The sequence below is a fragment of the Triturus cristatus genome, chromosome 7 (assembly GCF_964204655.1).
Source record: "Triturus cristatus chromosome 7, aTriCri1.1, whole genome shotgun sequence".
Classification (NCBI taxonomy): domain Eukaryota; kingdom Metazoa; phylum Chordata; class Amphibia; order Caudata; family Salamandridae; genus Triturus; species Triturus cristatus.
In genome coordinates this window covers 711185738-711206864 of record NC_140590.1, presented here as the reverse complement: position 1 = coordinate 711206864, position 21127 = coordinate 711185738, and the positions used below count along the sequence as shown (strand labels likewise).

At 47.2% G+C, this 21127-nt stretch overlaps 1 protein-coding gene across 5 annotated transcripts in view; it reads left to right on the top strand.

Moving 5' to 3' along the window:
- The window catches only part of BAHCC1 (BAH domain and coiled-coil containing 1), a 411074-nt gene that overhangs the window by 106012 nt on the left and 283935 nt on the right, over positions 1–21127 (top strand). For 3 of the 5 annotated variants that reach the window (XM_085617382.1, XM_085617383.1, XM_085617381.1), the window contains one exon: positions 6415–6778. The exons of the other annotated variants lie outside the window; for them this stretch is intronic. In XM_085617382.1, coding sequence (XP_085473508.1) covers positions 6625–6778 — 154 coding nt within the window. In that variant the 5' untranslated portion in view covers positions 6415–6624. The remainder of the gene's footprint in view (positions 1–6414; positions 6779–21127) is intronic. 5 annotated transcript variants of the gene reach the window in all.

The following is a 21127-nucleotide window of genomic DNA, read 5'->3' as shown; positions in this document are numbered from 1 at the left end:
TCCTTTCAGTGCCCCGGTGCACTGCTGGGAAATGCCCGGCACAGGCTCGGCCCTCCGAGGGGGAAGAGCCCTTTTCATTGCTCCGTAATTGCAAAGCAGGAAATATTAGGGAGGCATAGATAGAAAGAAGAGAATAGATTCTGATCTCAAATGGTGGGGCGAGAAAGCGTCCTTTGTGCGCAGGTTGGAAGCCACAAGGGGACGCATTATGTGCCTGCATTCTATTTACAGTGCAAAAAGCTGCGCATATATATATATATAAATATATATGTAGGACAAAAAAGCTTATCAGCTGTGCAAATATGTGTTCACTTCGTGCATTGTGTTTTCGGTTATGGATTACATCAAATAACAAAATGGTCAGCAAATACCTTCCGCCAGTGGCTGGAATTATTCAGGGGAAGCCAGAAAAGAAACTATTGTGAAACGTGACTAGTAACATCCTAGAACGGAAGGTTTGAGGCCATATTAATGGCGTTGTCAGGCCTGGACCACAAGAATGCACACACTGTGACCGTGTGTGCATACCCCAGTGAGTAGCTTTGTGCATACATGCGTGGGTGGACATGCTCATATGTGGCCTTGTGTGTGTGCGCGTCTACCAGAGAGTGTGTGCACACCTTAGCAGGTGTGTGCTTACCTCTGTGTGTGTTTGTGTACCATGGAGTGTGTGCGTGTGAGCCTCTGTGTCCATGCCTGAGTGTTTTTTTGATCGTATTTCTTTGAATGTCGGTGTGTGTATGTAATATGTTTTTCTGTAGAGTAAATTGGAGTTGAATTAATGTTTGAACATTATCTTACATTTGCAATTAATATATAATACATTTATATTGCTACTATATGTAGCGCAAATACACACACACATATATCACATAAAACAATAGAGGCCCAATAAATCATGTCATTTGGTGCCACTGTGCAATGCATATGACAAATCGGGATGGCATAGACTGACCATACATATACGCCCACTCCCACATGCTATGTATTACCTCTGTTGAGGGAGAGATCTCGAGGCTTGCCTCTCACAGGCCACGGACCTCCACAACCAGCAAGGGCAGTACATTGCTCTGTTTTTTCCACTCTGTGCATCTTTTACTTATGTGTTTGTGTGTGTAAAGCCTGTGTACATCTACAGTACACAGGCTGCAGCCCGAAACATAATTACTTTTATGTACATATACATATGAAATCAATATACCCCTAAACGCTGTCATCTTTGCTTGTATAAAATAACGCTGTATGTGTATTATTTTCATAAACCTAGACAAGGTGACTTTGGTGCGCAGATATTAGGAGTAAGGCCGGGGCCTTGCACGCGCTCACACACAAGCACGCGCCATGGAAAGTTTCCGTACCAGTCGGATATGAAAGTGAAAAGTGAACCCGAGAACAATAACCCCAGAAAATGAATCTAACGAGTCTGCTAAGAGACATTTGCAGAACGAAGCATTTTTGTATAAGTTCAATTTCTAAAAAGGAAAATTAGAAGCGACACTATGCCGGCAAGTGAACACGTCTGTCGTCATTTATAGAAATAAAAACACATTCTAGAGGACTCTTTACATGAAAGTAATCTCGAGCTGTAACATATTGCAGTAGTAACTGTACTTAATATGTATTTGAGGATATGTTGTGTGGTTCGCACGTGAGTGTACAGACGTCAAGTAAAGTTCGTGCGTGTGTGTAAGAGAGATGTAAGCGTGCTTATACGAGCAAACACGCAATCACCGAGATTGTCTTGCGCTCTGTATGCTCTGTATTGATACGTGTACATGTGTGTGTGTGTGTATATACATATATATATAGCGAACTGGAGCGCTTTACATGAGCACCAGTTACGTTATACAAGGACACATTGGCATGGACATGTCTGCGGTGTGTTTAGGTCTGCTCATGAGTGTGTGCACACGTCCTTACTGTGTTCCCTTCACAGGCAATGAGGAGCGTGTGGTTGGAGCCCCCCTCCCCCCCCATCAGTGAGCGGCCTCTGAAGTGCTATGAAGCCCTTGGCCTGCTCGGGACGCCGTGCAAACCCTCTGCTCCCTAGATTATTTTCGGGAGCAGACTTTTTTGGCTTAAACTTCCACGTCCTGGGCTGCAGCCAGCATCCCTGTGTTTCGAGGGGGGTGGGGGGACAGGAAGTGCCCCACACAAGTGCTTGTGTTTGGGGCACATGGCGCACAGGACTCAAGCCGTCATCTTCACAGCTCAGACATGAGGCTGGGGTGTCGCCAGTGAAACAATTAGAGGGCCAGTGTGAATACCCCGCCTCCCACAGCCCTGGGCTCCCCTGATGGGCAGGGACTGCAGGGGGTCTCCCCAGACCCCCTCTCCTTTGCTAACAGGTCTGTTGTGGATTTGTGTGGTGTGAGGAGGCCAGCCTGGTGGTGCTCGGTCCTGAGTTGTGGCACTTTACTAACAAGCACAGAACATTCATGAATAAGCGCCATGCTGGAGGCTCCGCCCCTTCCTTATCTACCCAGAGCTCTGTCCTGGGGAGTGGAAAGGGGGGGGGGGCGGGGGCTGTCCGAGGTAGGGGGAGGGGAAAGTGCATCAACTGACCAAGTTTAACACGGCTTATGGAGAGCATTCGTCGGCCTTTAGCGAGATCTTTTTTTCAACAAAATATGCGCGTCTAGTTCATCGCCAGCCCTGAATAAATAATTACAGAAATGTAATTTTACAGCTTAAATTTACAACCTCAGTCCTCCAAATTTGGAGTATTCTGTAAATTCAAGAAGTGTTTAGCAAATATTGACAACTGAACCACGATTTCTCTGAAAACACTGCTGTTGTTATTGTTGTCTAAACACACGGGTGTTTTTATGTTACGCGCTCACCCTGCAGAAAAAAGGTCACTTAAAAAAAAAAAAACAGCCACCAGCCTTAATTGAGGAAGTCTCTGATTAGTGTATAATTATTTCTGCAAAAAAAAAAAAATCTCTGACATCGGTGCAGCCGTCGCTTGCCCTGGTGTGTGCATGAATATTGGTAACAGTTCGACCACGTTATGTTTTATTTAGTTTCAAGGCACAAAGAGAGCGCGAGTAGAGGTGCTTATGCAAGATTTCACATTTTCGCGCAATTTGAATAAGAAAATAAGCTCCTTTGAGTTCTTTTAATGAGTTCCTTTATTTTTACCAAAACAGAAGTGTGTGTATCGAGGGTATGCACCGCGGGGTTGTGCACCCCTATACAGCGAACGGAACGGGGTGTGTGTTTATGAGTAAGGGGGACTCATCGGCTAATTTAAGATAGTCACGTTACAATCGATACGGTGCAAGAATGGATGGCTTTACCCCCACGCCCACATTGCGTGAAGGGGGAGGGCTGCACGACAGACGTCGTGTGCACGGCGCTTCTCGGTTGCCTCTGCGGATGCAACAGCTCATCTGTGAACATTTCACACCAGAACACCACACACACGTGTGCACGTTTACAACACATGGTCTAACCAGTGTCCCTGTTTTACTCTCAACTGCATTTAGTAATCCAGCGTCTGGGTTAGTTCTGACATCTCTAATTGTTCATCCGCGGGTGACCCTTGTTGGCGTGACCGCCAAACAGACTTAAGCGTACGGCGACCCGGCCTGGAAAACATCTCCGTGTTGTGGGCACACGGGGGAGGCGAAGCGACTGTAACATGATCCAGAGGTGTTCCGATAATCATGTAACAATGCAAAGAATGACACGGGCCGACTCGGAGGAGGGTGCCCTCGAGTTGCAGGGGACACCGGTGAACCCTGTATCTGTGTGCATGGAGTGAGGGTGCTCCCGGGGGCACAGCCGCAGCAGGACATCGAGGGTGACATGCTATATATCATACATAGAATAATTGCTTGGTACATATATAAATGAACGTATGGTCATGACCATTGGTACCTAGGTAGGTACTTAGATAGATTGACACTTCTCTATCATGTCTAATGTTACCGCTGTGTCTTTTATCGAGTTACATATTGAGTTGATGTAATGCAGGTGTCACTGACATGTACGGACTTTTATTATTCACACACTTAGTGGTGTGTTCGCCTAAATGAGATGCACACATTGTCTAAACGCAACATTTAGGTATACGTATTTTTCCCTTTTAGGCTTTGAGTGTCTATGAGGCATTACATTCCACTCAAATAATTTCCAGTGTAACTTTTACATGCGTTTGTCAAACATTCATACCAACCCCAGGCACTCTTGTATGTCACGGCACGCATGCATCTGAGGGAGACATTTTAACACATACATTGCAGATTGCCCCGCCCTCTCTTTATATGTAGAAGCTAACACGTGCACGTATACAGACGTAGAGGTATTCATATACACTGACGCAAACAAGTGAATGTATAAATACACTCGCCAACACACACATATATACTCTCACACATGTCCCTTTGTTTATACATTCGCGCAGACATGTGTGTGTAAACACGCACACAAATTTATGTATACAAACACTGACGTGTATACATATATATATATATATAAATATAAACTCGCCCGCACACTTGTATGTATATATTGGTCATGCACAAGGAGGGGCCGGTCGCAGAGGTCTCGCGCCCCCCACGTAGCGCAGGCCTCGGTGTACGGCCGCTGCGTCACTCCGCAGACGCACGCGCGTGTGAAATAGCCGCACATGTATTTATTTAGCCGTTCACAGAGCGGCGCTGCGCAGCGCGCGGGGACGGCAGCTGAGGGCACGCATTCTGATACACGATACAAATCAGGGATAATGCGATGTTAACAGTGCAGATTATCAGCGAGATTAGAGCGGGGGCTGCTTTTAGCACACACGGTGTGGTGAAGCGCTCTCTCCCGGCGCCCACCGCCTCTAGCCGCTGTGCCTGTCTGTGTGACCGTCAGCACCCTATGTCAAGGCCTCTCTCTGGGGGGGAGGGGTGGGGGCTCTGGTTGTACTTGTGTCTTTCTGTGTTCGCCCATTGGTCTCCTGCTTTCTATGACTTTAGCTGTTTATCTGTCTCGCGCAATGCCCCCCCCCCTCCCCAAAAAAAACGTCCCTATGCTGTCTGTCTTTCGCAGTGTCTCTGTTTCTTTGTCTCTGCCTATATGTGCGCCTCTCACTGTCTGTGCGCTTATCTGTTTAGCTTGTCTCGCTGCCCTTGTCTCGCTCTGTGTCAGTGTCTCTGTCTATCCCTGTCTGTCTATGCTTTGGTATCTATTTAGGCCTGTCCCTGCCTCACTGCGCGTGTTTCGCTCTGTCTGTGTTCCTGTCTCTATACAGGACTTTCTATGTTGCTCATCTGTGTTTGCTTGTCCGTTCGTCTTTCCCTTGCCATGTCTTTCTGTCTGGCTGCCAGCGGTTATGCAAGTTTCTGTTAACAGAAAGGGCGAAGTGAATGTCTGAAGCGGTTTATGCACGACGCTTGTATACCGTGATTCCCAGGCGTTTGTGCACTTTTCAGGGCTTTTGGGAGAGTGTCAGCTGGTGAACAAGATACAGTGAAAAGGAATAATGGCTAGGACGAAACAGTGGTTCTTATATACATATAAATATATATATGTATATGACATATCTATATATATATTATATATATATTACACGAATGCATGCGAATAGGTTCTCCCTCTGGTACTACAAGCACCAGGTGTATGCATACATTTATAAGCAGTAGACACGTCACTACATCAACGGCTCCCAGAGTTACAGCTTGATATATTGAAATGTACAGCCAGGCACACAGAGCCGTAGGGGGCCTGTTGATATATAAAAGCATAGGTACAATAATAACGAGAACGGCACCCTGACGGGTGGAAACGGGTGTAGCTGGGTAGAACGAGATACGTAGCTAAGCTCCAGGGCCTGCACCCCCTCGCTGCTCACCAGCGGGTGCACGTGTCTCACTTTTCAAAGGTGGAGGCCGGGTCCGGAAAAACGCCACGTTGTGTGCTAAATAGCGCCGAGACAGTAAAAATGCAACTCCTGTGGCATAGGCGTAGCTGCCAACAGCGCAGCACGTGCAGGGACACCAGGGCCTAGATGAACGCCACTTTGTGTGCTAAGAACTGCGAGGAATAGTGCATTCAGGCCTGTGTGCGCACGTGCATAGTGTGCTGTACGCAAGCGTCGTGTACGAGGTGCTGGATGAATGCTGAGGTGCAGTGTAACACTGTACGGCCCCACTGCGCGCGTGGACGGAGACGTATCTTTAGTAGAGGCGGGTATAATCTCATTTTACGGCTTGATAGAGCCTATAGACAATCTCGACTCTTAGCAATTTACTCATGCGGATGCTCGTGTGTCTAAAATCTACCGGTCATGTGTGTGTGGAGCGCTCACAGCGGGTTAGAACCCCTTGCAGCTGTGTGTTGACTGATGTGGTTGATGGGCCCCTGTGTGTGCTATTGGGCCCTGTGGTACCCCCTGCTGACTACTCTTCCTTTCCCCCACTGCAGCTCAAAGACGATGAGACCGGACCCCGCCTTAGCCGCCCGGCCGCCTGGTAGAGGCCGAGGCAGCGCCGTGTGACCCTCCGCACATCCTCGAGGGATCCATCTGAGCCGGGACATTTCTCCCCTCCTCGGGCTCCTGTTCCCCCAGCGCCCTGCCGCGGTGCCGGGCTGCTGTGTACCCGGAGCCCCTCGCGGGACCTCCCCCCACGCGGCATGGATGGCCGGGACTTCGCGCCCCCGCCCCACCTGCTGTCGGACCGGGGCAGCCTGGCGCACCGGAGCGCGGCCCGGGGGGCAGTGCAGCACCCCGGACCCTTCCAGGCGGGCAAGTACTTCCCTTCGCCAATCGCCATGGGGGCACATTCAGGTCAGTGCGCATTCCTTCTCCTTAAAAAAAAAAAGCAGAGATCTCGTGACAACAGCTAAAAATGAAATAAATGCATATTTTCCCTGTCAATGAAATGTATAATATATTGACCTCATCGCCTGCTTTAGAAACGCATAGTACTTAACATCTGCTTTTCTTTGTATGAAATTATTGTTTTGGTCTTGCACATAGCAGTTTCAAAACTATGTATTTTTGGCCTTACATTACTGGTGTCTGGGAATTTATTTACCCTGAACTGTAATATAAATTTCCAATTTTGTGAAAATACAGTTTTATTTCCGAAGTTTTGGGTTCATCCCAGTACTAGAAGTTTCATTTCTGAAAATTCAGCTATTCCTGTTTTTTGATTTTAGCCTCTTGCTATTATTGCTACTAGACTAGCCCCTCATTGATTGGAATTTACAATTGCTGGCGTTTTTTCTTCAGATTTATTTTGGTTTATCTATTCACATTTTGGCGTTATTCGCAGGCTGATTCCGTAAGAGCTGAATTGTTCTACATGCAGATTTTGCACCGGTTGTCACAGTAACAATATTTACATTGTTCTTTGCATCAATATGTGTTTGTTTAAAGGAAAGTGACATTGCGGATACTTACGCCAAAGCGCTTTCGGTTCTGCCCTTTTCTGTTTGTTTTACATTTGTGGTGTCCTACTATCTTCTTTGAAAATAGGCCGTGCAGGAAAATGAAATGTGCGCCTTCCCTTCGGGGCTCGGATAAGCTCTCAGCTCCTTTGTGTTCATATGACTTTATGGGGCCAATAAATGGTTTCATATTTCGCCTGGGCAGCGCCTAGAGGTGGCTGCTTTCACCGTTTTTGGCTCGACATTTGACAGAAAAGAACGCGCGCTGTTTACGCAGAATCTCGCCTCCAAAGACGTGTTAATCATTCGAGGGAGACGTTATGCAATACCGATAAACACATGGCGACGAGGCAAAGACGGCTGATCGAGATTCCTGCTGGCCCCGCATGTTTACCTCTGGCCGCTTGTTGCCTTGTGCAGCACATCGAAGCCGACCAGCCTCAGCTCTGAGATTTGTATTAATAAATGTGCTACGGTGCGCGTGATGGCTGTATGTATGACTTTACCCCTTTGGACGATGAGACAGGCCACTTGATAAAAACAAAAAAAATTCTCTTGCCGCGCCTCTGTCTCCTGACCTCCCCAGCCCCTGCCTCCAGCAGCGCTTCTCATTGCCCAGTTTTGTACTATTTGCCCTTCAGCCTCCTTACATCACGTCCCCTTTCCTTGATTTCCAAGTGAGAGATTAGGTGAGAGGGCGCTTTGCATAGACGTGGTAAAATATTCATAATTTTGTTGCAATTGATTGCCAACTGTATCCAAGGCGACAATGCCCTTTCACCCCCACAGGCATTACCATGTTTTAGAGTAAGTGGGGGAGGGGCTCTCAGTGGGCGGAGGACAGCGTCTCTAGGGGCAAGGGTCACAGGATGCGATGAGGGGTTAATAAGGTGGCCGGTGTGGGTCTTGTTTCTTCCTGCGGCCCGCGTAGTGCGAGGGGGGGCCGCCAGGGAAGCCTTGGGGGCCAGTTCTGTGGAGGCTCGAAGGGGCCTGGAGAGTGGGGTATCCGACAGAGCGGGGCTTCTTCGCACTGGGACCGGGGGTCTCGAGTAAATCTCGCAGCTGGCGCCTCGGGGTGAACTTTGCCTTGCTCCGGCCTTGGAGCGCGCGGTTTGTATTTAGGCCGGACTGCTCGGCTTCCTGCCATTGTCCTGGTCACACATCCAGACAATGGCCTTCAGGAAATGCCCTTCTTTGTCTCACGCGGCCTTCTTTATTTATCAGGGGTGGAGGCACATTGTGTGTGTGTTGGGTGGGGGGCGGGGGCGCGCTTTGGTAGGGGCTATGGTGAAGAAGTTTGTCCAAATTCCTCAAACTATCATTTTCGTGGTACAAAGTTCGCCAGACGCTTTGTCATGAAAAAAAAACGTCAAAGGCCAGGAGGATATAAAACAACATTTGCATTCCGAACCCAAGAGTGTGCATAGTGCTGTGTTTTACCCGCGAGACCAGCATGCCTTCCTTGCCTCGGGGAAGTTTCCTGGCCGGTGGGTCCGGGCCGGGGTTTCCACGTTTTTCTTGTCCTTCCTGTTTGTGTTGATGTATTTTAAAGCATGCACATATATCGCGCCTTTCATCAACGTCTGCAGGCTCACTGGTAGTTTGTGAAAAGGTGGACTGCAAAAACATCTTTGGGAAAATACGATAGACTCGAGTTAACATAAATATCTCACTAGGACATTCGCCTGAGACCCCAATCAAGGCCCTGGCCACAGGTGTGCATGGGGTGCAGCCACAGCAGTGGGGCGGCGCGGTCTCAGATATGTTTGAAGTGAATCTGGACGAATTTAGATTTTTTTTTCTATAGGCCGATATTTCTGGAAGGTGCAGATGTTGGCTTTCCATGTTAGAAAGTTTATGTTTTTGCAGTCACGTGTTGTAACATGCAGCCCTGTATGTACATCTTACAATAGATATTACCCTTTTGGCATTAGCAGAACTTGGCATTAAAGTTATTTCCGCCTCGTTTGATGAACTGCTTGATTACTAATAAAATTATGTCTGCTGTAATGGTATTACAATTAGCGAGCAGATGAAAACGGATGGCGTGCAAACAAATATGGACTTGGGGGAATAAAACACAAATAACAAAACAAAACACACGAAAAAGATAGGCTGTAAATCGCAGATAATAAGTACGCTTGAACGCAGCTGTGAAGAGAACCGGGCACCCCAAAATCGACATTTCAGCAGTTTATTACAAGATTAGATTGTGGCGTGCAAAAAAGCACGTGTTTGCCTTAATTTCAGTGCAGCACTGTAAGGTGCAGTGTTACTCATCACGGAATGTATGTGTGCTGTTGTCATGACACAACGCTCATTATTGTTTGCGTGAATGTATGTTTTGTCCTGTGCATCACCCATCTCGCCTTTCACAGCCTCCATGTTTTCACACGCAGAGAGCAGGCCTCATGTCCCCCGTCCTGCTGCTATGAACGGCTGCTGGTCCGTGCCCCATCGACGCATACGTAACACGTAGGTGCGTGCACGCATTGCACGTCGTGTACCTTCTCACAAACATTAGCACACCTGCTTGTAGTATTTGTGCCTATTATCTATGGACCATTATCCTAGCGCTAAGAAACATAATTCTATGCTGCCTTGTGTGGCTTTATGCCACCCAAGGTCGCCTCAAGGCACCCAGGAGGGCGGGTGTCATGGAGTGCAGGGCCTTGGAGACAGGGATTGGGGTGACAGTGGAGGCAAGATGTTGGGGTAACATTTGAGGCGCTGCTTTCTGATAATATTTACAACTACAATGATACTGTTCTAGTAAGAGTGCAGCACGCTCTCGTAGTTACATTATTAATATTACTGTTAATATTTCTTTATGTGACTTTTTTTGCATTATTATTATCGTTGCCAGTTAATGTAAAACGGTTCAGCGCGCACTGGCGCGCGCACACGCACTCGTGCGCGCGCATGTGTTACCTGGAGCCCTGGGTTTTGGGGCAGAGGGCCGCAGCTCGAGGGCTGTGGCAGGTAGGCAGTTCACAACCCCGTCATGTACAAAAAACACACATCTCATAACCTTTTCTTGCACTGTGAAGCCTGCGCCGTGGCCTTGCGGTTAAACGGTCCCAGAGCTGTTTAAGGCAGTTTAAGTTTAAAACTCTTGCCTCCCCCTCCCCCATCTCCCTCCTTGCCAAATTGTGGTTCCTGGAACAGTTAGCCCAAGTCAGTAGGAATCAATGTTAGTAATTACTGCAGACATGTCTTGGTTACAATAAAAAATCCTCAATCAAAATAGGCTTTTTAAAGGGGAATAAAGCAGCGTTTCCAACATTTGCTGATTCTTTGAAATGTCCTTCTCTGTTCCCTTAAAACATATGTTGATTCTTAAATGAGTATATTTCCCTAAATGCCGGAGCTTTACCCACTTCTAGCGCTCGCATCTACTGGTTTATGACACATTTAATTTTGCATTCTGTCTGCCTAGGTAGACCAGGGTCCGACACACGGTACTCAGTGAATGCCGCCAGCGTTACAGTGGAAACTTGAAAATATCTTCTTTTGCTGTGCACCCATCATGAGAGCAAACTGCCCTCGTGATGGGTGCCCTGGCACCCCCACTCGTGCCCTCAGGGGCACCGCACACGTCCCATCACAGACACCTCCTCCTCCTGGGATTCGAACCTACAAACCATTGGAATGATTCGCCTAATGGAAGCAGACCCTGACTGCAACCCCCAGAATGCATTGCAGTGTCACATGACAGCCCAGGCCTGGTACCAACATGGTGGCACCTTATTCTCCTCTTCTGTCTGTGCGCATCTCGCCCTACTGTCGATAAGAGATCCTGTACTGTTAACACTCCTGCAGCCAGCATGCACAGGCAGAGAACCCGCACCCTATAAAGGCGTCCCACTCCCTTGGGCCAGGAATGCCCTATAGAAATACCCCAGTGAAAAAACACGAGATGAAACCCACCGATGGAGGGCGCACTCGAAGCATTGCTGCTCAAGGGAGTGCTTTTTTTAGAGGGAAAGGGTATTATTGACTCTTCTGTGCACTTTACAAGCGGAATTGTTGCCCGGAACTTTCACAATATGTGTTAGTGTTGTTTGATACAATGCTACATGTTTCAGATAAAAGGCTACGCCGACACAGTCAATAGTATAACCCGTTCCCTGCACCTTATATGTAGTTTTCTGCAGAAGACGCATTAACCCACTGAGATATGTTTTCCAGCATTATGGGCCGGGCACACTATGTGGTGATCCACTGATGTAGATTTCTAATACATGGCAGGAAACAGCCCCCTGGACATCCCAGTGCGGGGCACGTGGCTGTGCTTTGTGATATCTCGTTTCTGTCGACAGCTATGTGCATGTTAAGGGTATTTTAATCTGAGCTGGGGCTGTTTTATTTTTTTTTATTTATTGTTGTATTGCAATTCTTTATTAAAATGTTCTTCAAAAGTACATAAACAATGAATCAAAACACATGTATTGCCAATAACACCGTTTAACTCAGTGACAATGGCATGAAATATCAAAATGAACATTTATATTCACAAGAAATATATGCATTTAAAAACCCAAACCCTTGAGTAAACAACATTAACAATAAATGTGTGAAATATAATCAAAGTGGTCATGAATCTCTAAAAAGACCCCATACATAATTAAAATAAATCAAATTGTCATTCAGTTTATAAATCATTTTCACAAAATTAGCCACATCGGACATATCTATAAGCCAGGGCGCACATATAGAGCACCCCCTCAGTCATAAAGCACTTGTGATGTAAGCTTCTTTCTGATTGGAGCGCTGCTGGTCAGTCTGTGTTGACTGATGATAGCAACAGAAAAACTCTTCATTCGAAGAAAGGCCTTTCGTGGAATCGGGGCATCGTGTAAATGTATAGCTATATATGCATTGGCTTCTCCAATTCAAGGCAGAGGGCTAGCTATTGCAGGCCTTACTGGATTTATCATAACGCTAGCGATGTTGTGTAATATTTATAATATAGCAGCTGAGGCCTAATTTAGGTTGTGAAGCATATTTCGGAGGTGCACTAACCCTTTTATAGTAACATATAGGGTATTTGGTGGCAGTAGGTGTCATGAATTTGTTCAACCAGTTCAGTATTTTCACATCAATCATCCAGAGTTTCTCTTTGTTTTCTTCATGGGTTCACTCCTCACACTGTCCTGAATTAGCCATGGCCTCATGTTTCCAACCTTGGTTGTTATTGTTTCACAAAAAAGTGTAATATGTCATATATTGAACTCAGAAGTGTGTAACTGATCTCCTTTGTGTCTGGAGGGAATTCAGTCTCTAAGGGAGGATGGGGGGGACATGCGTGTTAGGGCGGGAAAGCAGCATGTGTGTGGAGAGGGAAAACAGAACATGTTTGAAAATAAAAATGACATAGATAAAAGTAAAAGGAGAATATGTTTTTAAACATAAATAAATAAGTCTTTTAGCATCCAGAAATGTTCAACTCATAACTGAAGAGGAATAGTGCAGCGCGGCATTGTAGTGCGGTTTTTATGTCTGCGCATGTGATGTGATAGCGCTTGTTTCAAATGACAAAAGGCCATCCAATGAGTGAATGTGCGCTATGTGAGCAGCCGGAATTATATTTACAGGTCCCCTTCTATAGTATTTTTGGAACATTTATGTACATATTTAGCAATATTTTTTTTCTTCATTTTGGCATTATGTAGCCTAATTATTTTGTGTTTTGTAGAGAAATAATATGAGTATCCTCCGCGTACACATTTATGCATTACTTGAATATTCCCTCAAATTCCATGTTCATATCCTGGTGAGGCAGGCACCGTGCTTCATCCTTCATAAACTGAAAACATTTCTGCGTCTGCTTTTGTTATCGAATACATGAATGGAGCTAATTCATGTTGTGCTGTGCGCTGCTTGATTGCTCCTTTTATTTTATTTTTATTCGGAAATCGAAATTCCTCTTATATGATATATAAACATTAAACTAGCTTAGGCTGTCTTTTAACACCCAGTCTCCTACCCGAAATGACACGGAATTAAGATATTTTTTTTTACTAACACATCACTATGAGATAGATACACATATATCTCTGCTTCCAGGGACCGATTTGACCACCACACACATACACATACACATACATACTTACATTTCTCACAGAGCATCATGTGCTATCTATTCACCATTGTTGCGTGTGGGGGGGGGGAGTCAATGACTCATTAGAGGTAAAGTTTAGAGTGACTCATGAGGTCCCCCCTTCGCATCTGCAAATATAGTTTATGCCATGGTATCTTTTCGCATGTACTTGTTTTATTAAAATATATTTAACCAAAACCAGGATACAAGGGTTTAAAATCGAGCAGTGTGGCAGCATCACACTGAAGAGACCTGTATTTTAGGAGAGTTGTTTCCGTTTGCAGATTAATGGCTGCTTGCAATTTGTAATTATATTATAGGCTGTCAAAAAAGTATTTTTCAGACGGTGCCTATATTCAATCCCTGCTCCAGGTCAATCCCTAAAGGGACCCCCCTCTTCCACCTCGGGAATTGTTCGGCTGCCCCTTCACCCCCTCCCCCGCCTCCCAAAGAGAGATGCTGTCCTGCCTCCTACAGTGTCAGAACAGCAGCTGCACATATCCCACCCCTCCTATGAATTTACTTTTCCCTATAATCCTGAGTGGGGGAATTTTTCTCAACGACCAAGCACTTGTGGTTGCGTAATTCTGATGCACATTAATAAGGCACAGAGGTCACAACATGCAGGTCACACAAAGCCACACGATCGGTCCATTCCCTTTGACCAGTTTGGGCCCCAAAGCAAGGCAGGCGCTCTGGGGAGACAGGTTAAGACCCTGTGTTTGTGTGTTCTGTATGCAGCATTGCTGCCAACAAGCATTGCCACCAACAAGCATTGCCACTACACTGTACACCATGAAAGGGTACAACTGCTGCATCTCATGGGGTCGGCTCTTCACAAAGTGCACCCTTTGAGTTGGATCACCTCTAGGCGCTTGGGTTTTATGAGAAGTGACAGATTGTGGAGGCTGTGGGTTAAAGTCACCGACGGTGGTGCCTTGTCCTTACACCGTGCACGTGCCCCTGCTGTGTGTCCTCGGCTTCTCACACTGTGACCTGTGCCCTCAGCTCTACACTGCCCTGTGCTCTCAGCTCTCTGCATGTGCTCTCCGCTCTTTCACCATCTGTCCAAGGGCTCCCAGGTGCGTGCTAGCTTCTAGGCGCCCCAGCCTCAGTACTAGAAAGAGTCTGAGCTTGCATTCATAGCAGGTCATGCATGCTTCCGATGGCTGGGTGGCACTCTACCCCATACAGCCTGGATCACGGGGGGGGGGGGGGGGGGGGGGGACTCAGTGATACGCATGGGGACTTCAGTCTGCCCCCCAGTGGATACGAAGAAGCCACTCTGGGGCCTCCTTCCGGAGAAACATGGGAACATGTGTTCGCCAGGGAAACATTGTTACAGTTATGAAGAAAGTAAAAGGACGCTCTTTGTAAGCTCGATTCCACAGGGCACTCTCATTTTTGGCGGTCGTTTTTCGAGCACCTTTCCTTATTTGGAATTTATACATTTCGGTCACATTGCTAAAGGTTTCATTGCACAGTGTGAGGTGCACTGTGGACACGAATAATGAGTTTAGTGATTTTTAAATGGTTTCTGTTGTAGATATGCCCCCAGGGATTCCGTGGAGCCATGAAGACCCTGGCGGGGTGGAGTATTGTCCCGAGGGTGGGGCTTGATTGCATGTAGTCTACCCAAACACCGCGCTCAAACTTTACCCTGCGATGGTTTACTTTTATAGGACACAGCGTTTGTAATAGTTTTTGTAATAGTGCACACTTACCCATCGACATTCTAGATGACAGAAGTTACCTGTGTCCGAATGATAAGAGGGTATTTGAGCTTGGTGTGAATTTGTGGAAGACAGGAGGAAATATGGATTTTTTTTTAAAGAAAATGTTTTTTGCATGTAAATGTTTTTATTTTTTTTGTAATTTATTTTAGATTTTGATATAATGGATAAATAAACATTAAATTCTCAGCTGAGCTGATGTTATGAAAGTTCAATACATTTGTTTCACAACACTTTATGGCAAATAATTGGTGCGCGCGGGTTTGCTGGCGGTCATCCCTGCAGGTCGTTATAGAGTCATGGTTGTCATTACATTAGTGCGCGTTGTTTTTGAAACCAGTGTTGCTATTGTTAACCTGTACACTTGTGGTGGTTGTTCTTTGTCCTTCTATTACAGTGCCTCGTTTTACTGGTTGTTGAAGACCTTTCCCAGAATGAGAGGGGCCGGCAGCATGCGGGGACGTACAATGATAGAGAGGGCTTAATAGCGACTGGTATGGCCCCAGCTATACCTAATGGGAATTGATAACATATGACTGAGTGATTGATTATCTTACATTATTAGATGCCATTTTTGGTCTTCATTATTAGAGGCCATTTTTGGTCCACACGTTTAGCAAGCGTAGTTGTCAGTTTTGACTTAGATAGACTTTGTTGTTAGTTATTACACTAATGGGCATTGTTTTCACATCAGCATTATTTTTTTTAAAGTTTTCCCATATGTGCACATTGTTGTAAGCTCCTACACTAGCAGGGGCATTGTTGGTTCACAAATTAGTGGATGTCGTTGTCAGTTCTTATATTGCTATGTATTATTGTTTTATTTATATTAGTAGGTGTCGTTTATTCTTCCAAATAATGGGAAAAGTTGTTTGTCCCTACATTATTAGTTGTCATTTTGTTCAATATATCAATGCGTATCCTTGCTCGGCCGCACATTACGGACAGACCTTTTTGACTTTGCTGGTATCAATGTTACTCCCTCCATTAATGGGTGTAATTGGTGACTGTTACTTTGTGAGTGTTATTAGCTCTTATGTTTATGGGCCCCATTGCTGTTCTTAAATTATTTTTTAACTTGGTGCTTACATTAGTCAGTGTCATTGTTGACGTTTGCATTAGTAAGTGTGGTTGTTGAAAACCACATTGGTAAGCATCATTGTTCCTTAAATTAATAGGTGTTATTGGTTGTCTTTATGTAAACACATGTGTGTGTTAGTTCTTAAATTAGTTATTGTTTCTATGTGGTCAAAGATATCTTCGTATTGTGGTTGTCTTTACATTACTTTCTGAGTCACTGGGTTAGTGCGTGTCTTTGCTGGTCCACACACTGGTATTTATTTTTGGAATTTTATGTTGTGTTCCAAGCAGCTACCAAGTGCAGGGAGGTGGGGCGTAGGGTGCAGGGATGCCCGTAATGTCGTGGTGGTCAGTTGTGGATCATAGACTGTTGGTAGAAAAGGTTGGGATGGCCTCGAGTGCTTAGACCAAGGGAGCTGGGTACCAGTGCGAGGTCTTGTGGGAGATATATGGTGGGAAAGCTCAGCCACTTGGCCTGACTCTTCGGACCTATGTTATCACAGAGCGGAGCTTCCTTAGTCTTTTCAATAGTGGCCCTCGTTGTTTATTCTTACTGTAGTCCTTATTAAGTGTCCTTAATGACACTCTTCGGTCACACGTTAATCGGTGACTCTGGCAATTTTTACCTTACTAAGCATTTTGCAGCATAATAGCCCCCCTCTCCCACCAGGTATAACGAGAAAGAGCATTTAGGCACCTGTATTGCCCTTCATTTAGACACCTGTATTGCCCTTCATTTAGTCACCTGTATTGCCCTTCATTTAGACACCTGTATTGCCCTTCATTTAGACACCTGTATTGCCCTTCATTTAGACACCTGTATTGCCCTTCATTTAGTCACCTGTATTGCCCTTCATTTAGACACTTGTATTGCCCTTCATTTAGTCACCTGTATTGCACTTCATTTAGTCAATTGGATTGCCCTTCATTTAGTCACCTGTATTGCCCTTCATTTAGTCACCTGTATTGCTCTTCATTTAGTATTGCCCTTCATTTAGTCACCTGTATTGCCCTTCATTTAGTCACCTGCATTGCACTTCATTTAGTCACTTGCATTGCCATTCATTTAGTCACCTGTATTGCCCTTCATTTAGTCACTTGTATTGCCCTTCATTTAGTCACCTGTATTGCACTTCATTTAGTCATTTGTATTGCACTTCATTTAGTCACCTGTATTGCCCTTCATTTAGTCACCTGCATTGCACTTCATTTAGTCACTTGCATTGCCATTCATTTAGTCACCTGTATTGCCCTTCATTTAGTCACTTGTATTGCCATTCATTTAGTCACCTGTATTGCCCTTCATTTAGTCACTTGTATTGCCCTTCATTTAGTCACCTGTATTGCCCTTCATTTAGTCACTTGTATTGCCCTTCATTTAGTCACCTGTATTGCCCTTCATTTAGTCACCTGTATTGCCCTTCATTTAGTCACCTGTATTGCCCTTCATTTAGTCACTTGTATTGCCCTTCATTTAGTCACCTGTATTGCACTTCATTTAGTCACTTGTATTGCCCTTCATTTAGTCACCTGTATTGGACTTCATTTAGTCACTTGTATTGCCATTCATTTAGTCACCTGTATTGCCCTTCATGTAGTCACCTGTATTGCCCTTCATGTAGTCACCTGTATTGCCCTTCATTTAGTCACCTGTATTGCCCTTCATTTAGTCACCTGTATTGCCCTTCATTTAGTCACCTGTATTGCCCTTGCAGTAATGCTGTACCAACATTCTGTCCATTAGATGTGGAATGTGGTAAACCAAATAAGGAGAAACAGAGGAAAACGTTTTAAAGGCGTAGGGAGAGGGAAAAGATGAAATGGGCCTGTTTGGACTGTCCTTTGTCCACGAACAGGTTCATGTGGGAGACCCCCGACCCTGTGAAGTGGTCAGGCCCTGTACCCGTCTAACCCGGGCCTCTGAAGCCAGACACCAATACTTCCGCCCACCTCGAGGCGTTCCCATCCTGAGGCCCGGAACAGTGTCAACACCAGGCCAAAAAGACGTCCTCCGTCCTACCGGGGTAACCTGTTGAGCGCCCCATAAACCTGCCCAATGCACACAATAAACAGCGACCCCCCACCCATCCGGTCCGAGGCCAGGAGCCCCCGGGGTTGTCAGCAATGGTTCGCTCCTACGTTAGCGGGAGAAGTATTCTGACAGCTCGGTAGCCTCCAGTAGCCTCCACCTTGACAGGACAAGTGTTGGGTGACATCAAAGCTGGCTGTGGGAGAACCGAAAGCAGCTGCTGCCAAGCGCGCGGTCAGAGGGGGCTGCGGCGAGCGTCTCCGGGCTCTGAGCTGTGATGGCTCACACTTACTAAATGATATATCGTTTTTGTGAATGTGCTGTGTGGGCAGGAGGTCCACAACACCTGCTGCCCTAAATATTTCAAGTGCAGAGCCGTTCCTTTCACAGGACTGCCCCGCACCGCTCCTCTGGGAAAACAGGTGTCAAAACCCTCAAATAAGAACAGAGATCCGCAGCGCGCCTGTTGGATGGAGGTTCATTGAAAGGGCTGGCGCAGGGTCTCATCCTTGCACTATCAAGGATGTTGCATAGCAGATGTGAGGTGCATTGGCAGAGCTGTGCATTCCTCTTAGTGGTGGAGCAGCAGGCCTGTCACATAGCAGACACAAGATGATGGACGGAGTGCTGAAACTTTTCAACCACTCACCCCCAGTCAAGAGACCTGGGTTAAATCCATCCTTCTTTTTTTCACTACGTCACCCCAGTTGTACCCAGTTATATGCAAGTCAGTCTGGACCCTGTTCCCCATGGAACCGTCCAGCTCGAACCGCCTGTCACATAGCAGAACAGATGCGTATTTTAGAGGTGGGTCTTCTGTGGCATAATTGAATGGCATTGACAGAGCTGTGTGTGACTAGCACAGGTGCCACATATCCTAACTGAGGTGCACTGTGTGAGCAAAGTGTCCCCCCCGGTGTATTGGGATATTGACTGCTGTTGGTGTGTTTAGTGCTTGAGTAGCAGCGTGTTGCGTCTTCTATGGGAGGGGCTTTGACAGAGGTATGTGTTGGCTCTAGCATCACTTACACAAGAGGGGCTCCCCTGGGAATGGGTTGGCGCGCATCAGAGAGATGTTGTTCAGCGCTGGAAAGCTGTGTCTGGTATATCACCATTGAGGTATTTGGGCAGAACTGTGTGTTGGGCTTGGCAATAGCACAGCTGGAGGGTTCTGGGTACAAGGCACTTGCTTAACTTTGAAGGGTCTCCGTGCAGGAGTTGCTGGGTGGTGTGTGTCAGAACTGAGGTGACTGGTACTAATGAAGTGAATCCATGCCCAGATAATGGAGCAGCACGTCAGTGCCCACGCTGGAGCAGCAGAGGGCGTTCTTCTTTGGTGGGTATCCGCTGCCAGAGGTGCATTGGCAGAGCAGCGCGCCAGCACCCACGCTGGTGCAGCAGAGGGTGTTATTCTTGGGTTGGTATCCGCTGCTGGAGGTGCATTGGCAGAGCAGCACGTCAGTGCCCACGCTGGAGCAGCAGAGGGTGTTCTTCTACGGGTTGGTATCCGCTGCCAGAGGTGCATTGGCAGAGCTGCGCGTCAGTGCCCACGCTGGAGCAGCAGAGGATGCTCTTCTACGGGTTGCTATCTGCTGCCAGAGGTGCATTGGCAGAGCAGGGCGTGAGTGCCCACGCTGAGGCAGCAGAGGGCATTCCTCTGGGGTTGATTCCCTCTCCTAGAGGTGCAATGGCAGAGCTAGAGCAGCAGAGGGTGTTCTTCTTGGGTTGGTACCCGCTGCTAGAGGTGCATTGGCAGAGCAGCGCGCCCGTTCCCATGCTGGAGCAGCAGAGGATGTGCTTCTTGGGTTGGTATCCGCTGCCAGAGGCGCATTGGCAGAGCAGTGTGTTGGTTCTCAAACTGGAGCAGCAGAGGATTGGTTGATTCCCTCTCCTACGGGTGCATTGGCAGAGCAGCGCGCCCGTCACCCCGCTGGAGCAGCAGAGGGTGTTCTTCTTGGGTTGGTACCCGCTGCCAGAGGTGCATTGGCAGAGCAGCGCACCAGTACCCACGCGGGAGCAGCAGAGGGTCTTCTTCTTGGGTTTGTACCCGTTGCTAGAAGTGGATTGGCAGAGCAGCGCGTCAGTGCCCATGCTGGAGCAGCAGAGGGTGTTCTTCTTGGTTTGATACCCGCTGCCAGAGATGCAGTGGCAGAGCAGCGCGTCAGTGCCCACGCTGAAGCAGCAGAGGGCATTCTTCTGGGGTTGATTCCCTCTCCTAGAGGTGCATTGGCAGAGCTAGAGCAGCAGAGGGTGCTCTTCTTGGATTGGTATCCGCTGCCAGAGGTGCATTGGCAGAGCAGCGCGCCAGCACCCACGCTGGAGCAGCAGAGGGTGTTCTTCTTGGGTTGGTACCCGCTGCCAGAGGCGCATCGGCACAGCAGTGTGTTGGTTCTCACGCTGGAGCAGCAGAGGATTGGTTGATTTCCTCTCCTACCGGTGCATTGGCAGAGCAGCACGTCAGTGCCCACGCTGGAGCAGCAGAGGATGTTCTTCTTGGGTTGGTACCCGCTGCCAGAGGTGCATTGGCAGAGCAGCGCACCAGTACCCACGCTGGAGCAGCAGAGGGCGTTCTTCTTTGGTGGGTATACGCTGCCAGAGGTGCATTGGCAGAGCAGCGCGCCAGTACCCACGCTGGAGCAGCAGAGGATGTTCTTCTTGGGTTGGTACCTGCTGCCAGAGGTGCATTGGCAGAGCAGCGCACCAGTACCCACGCTGGAGCAGCAGAGGGTGTTCTTCTTGGGTTGGTACCCGCTGCCAGAGGTGCATTGGCAGAGCAGCGCGCCAGTACCCACGCTGGAG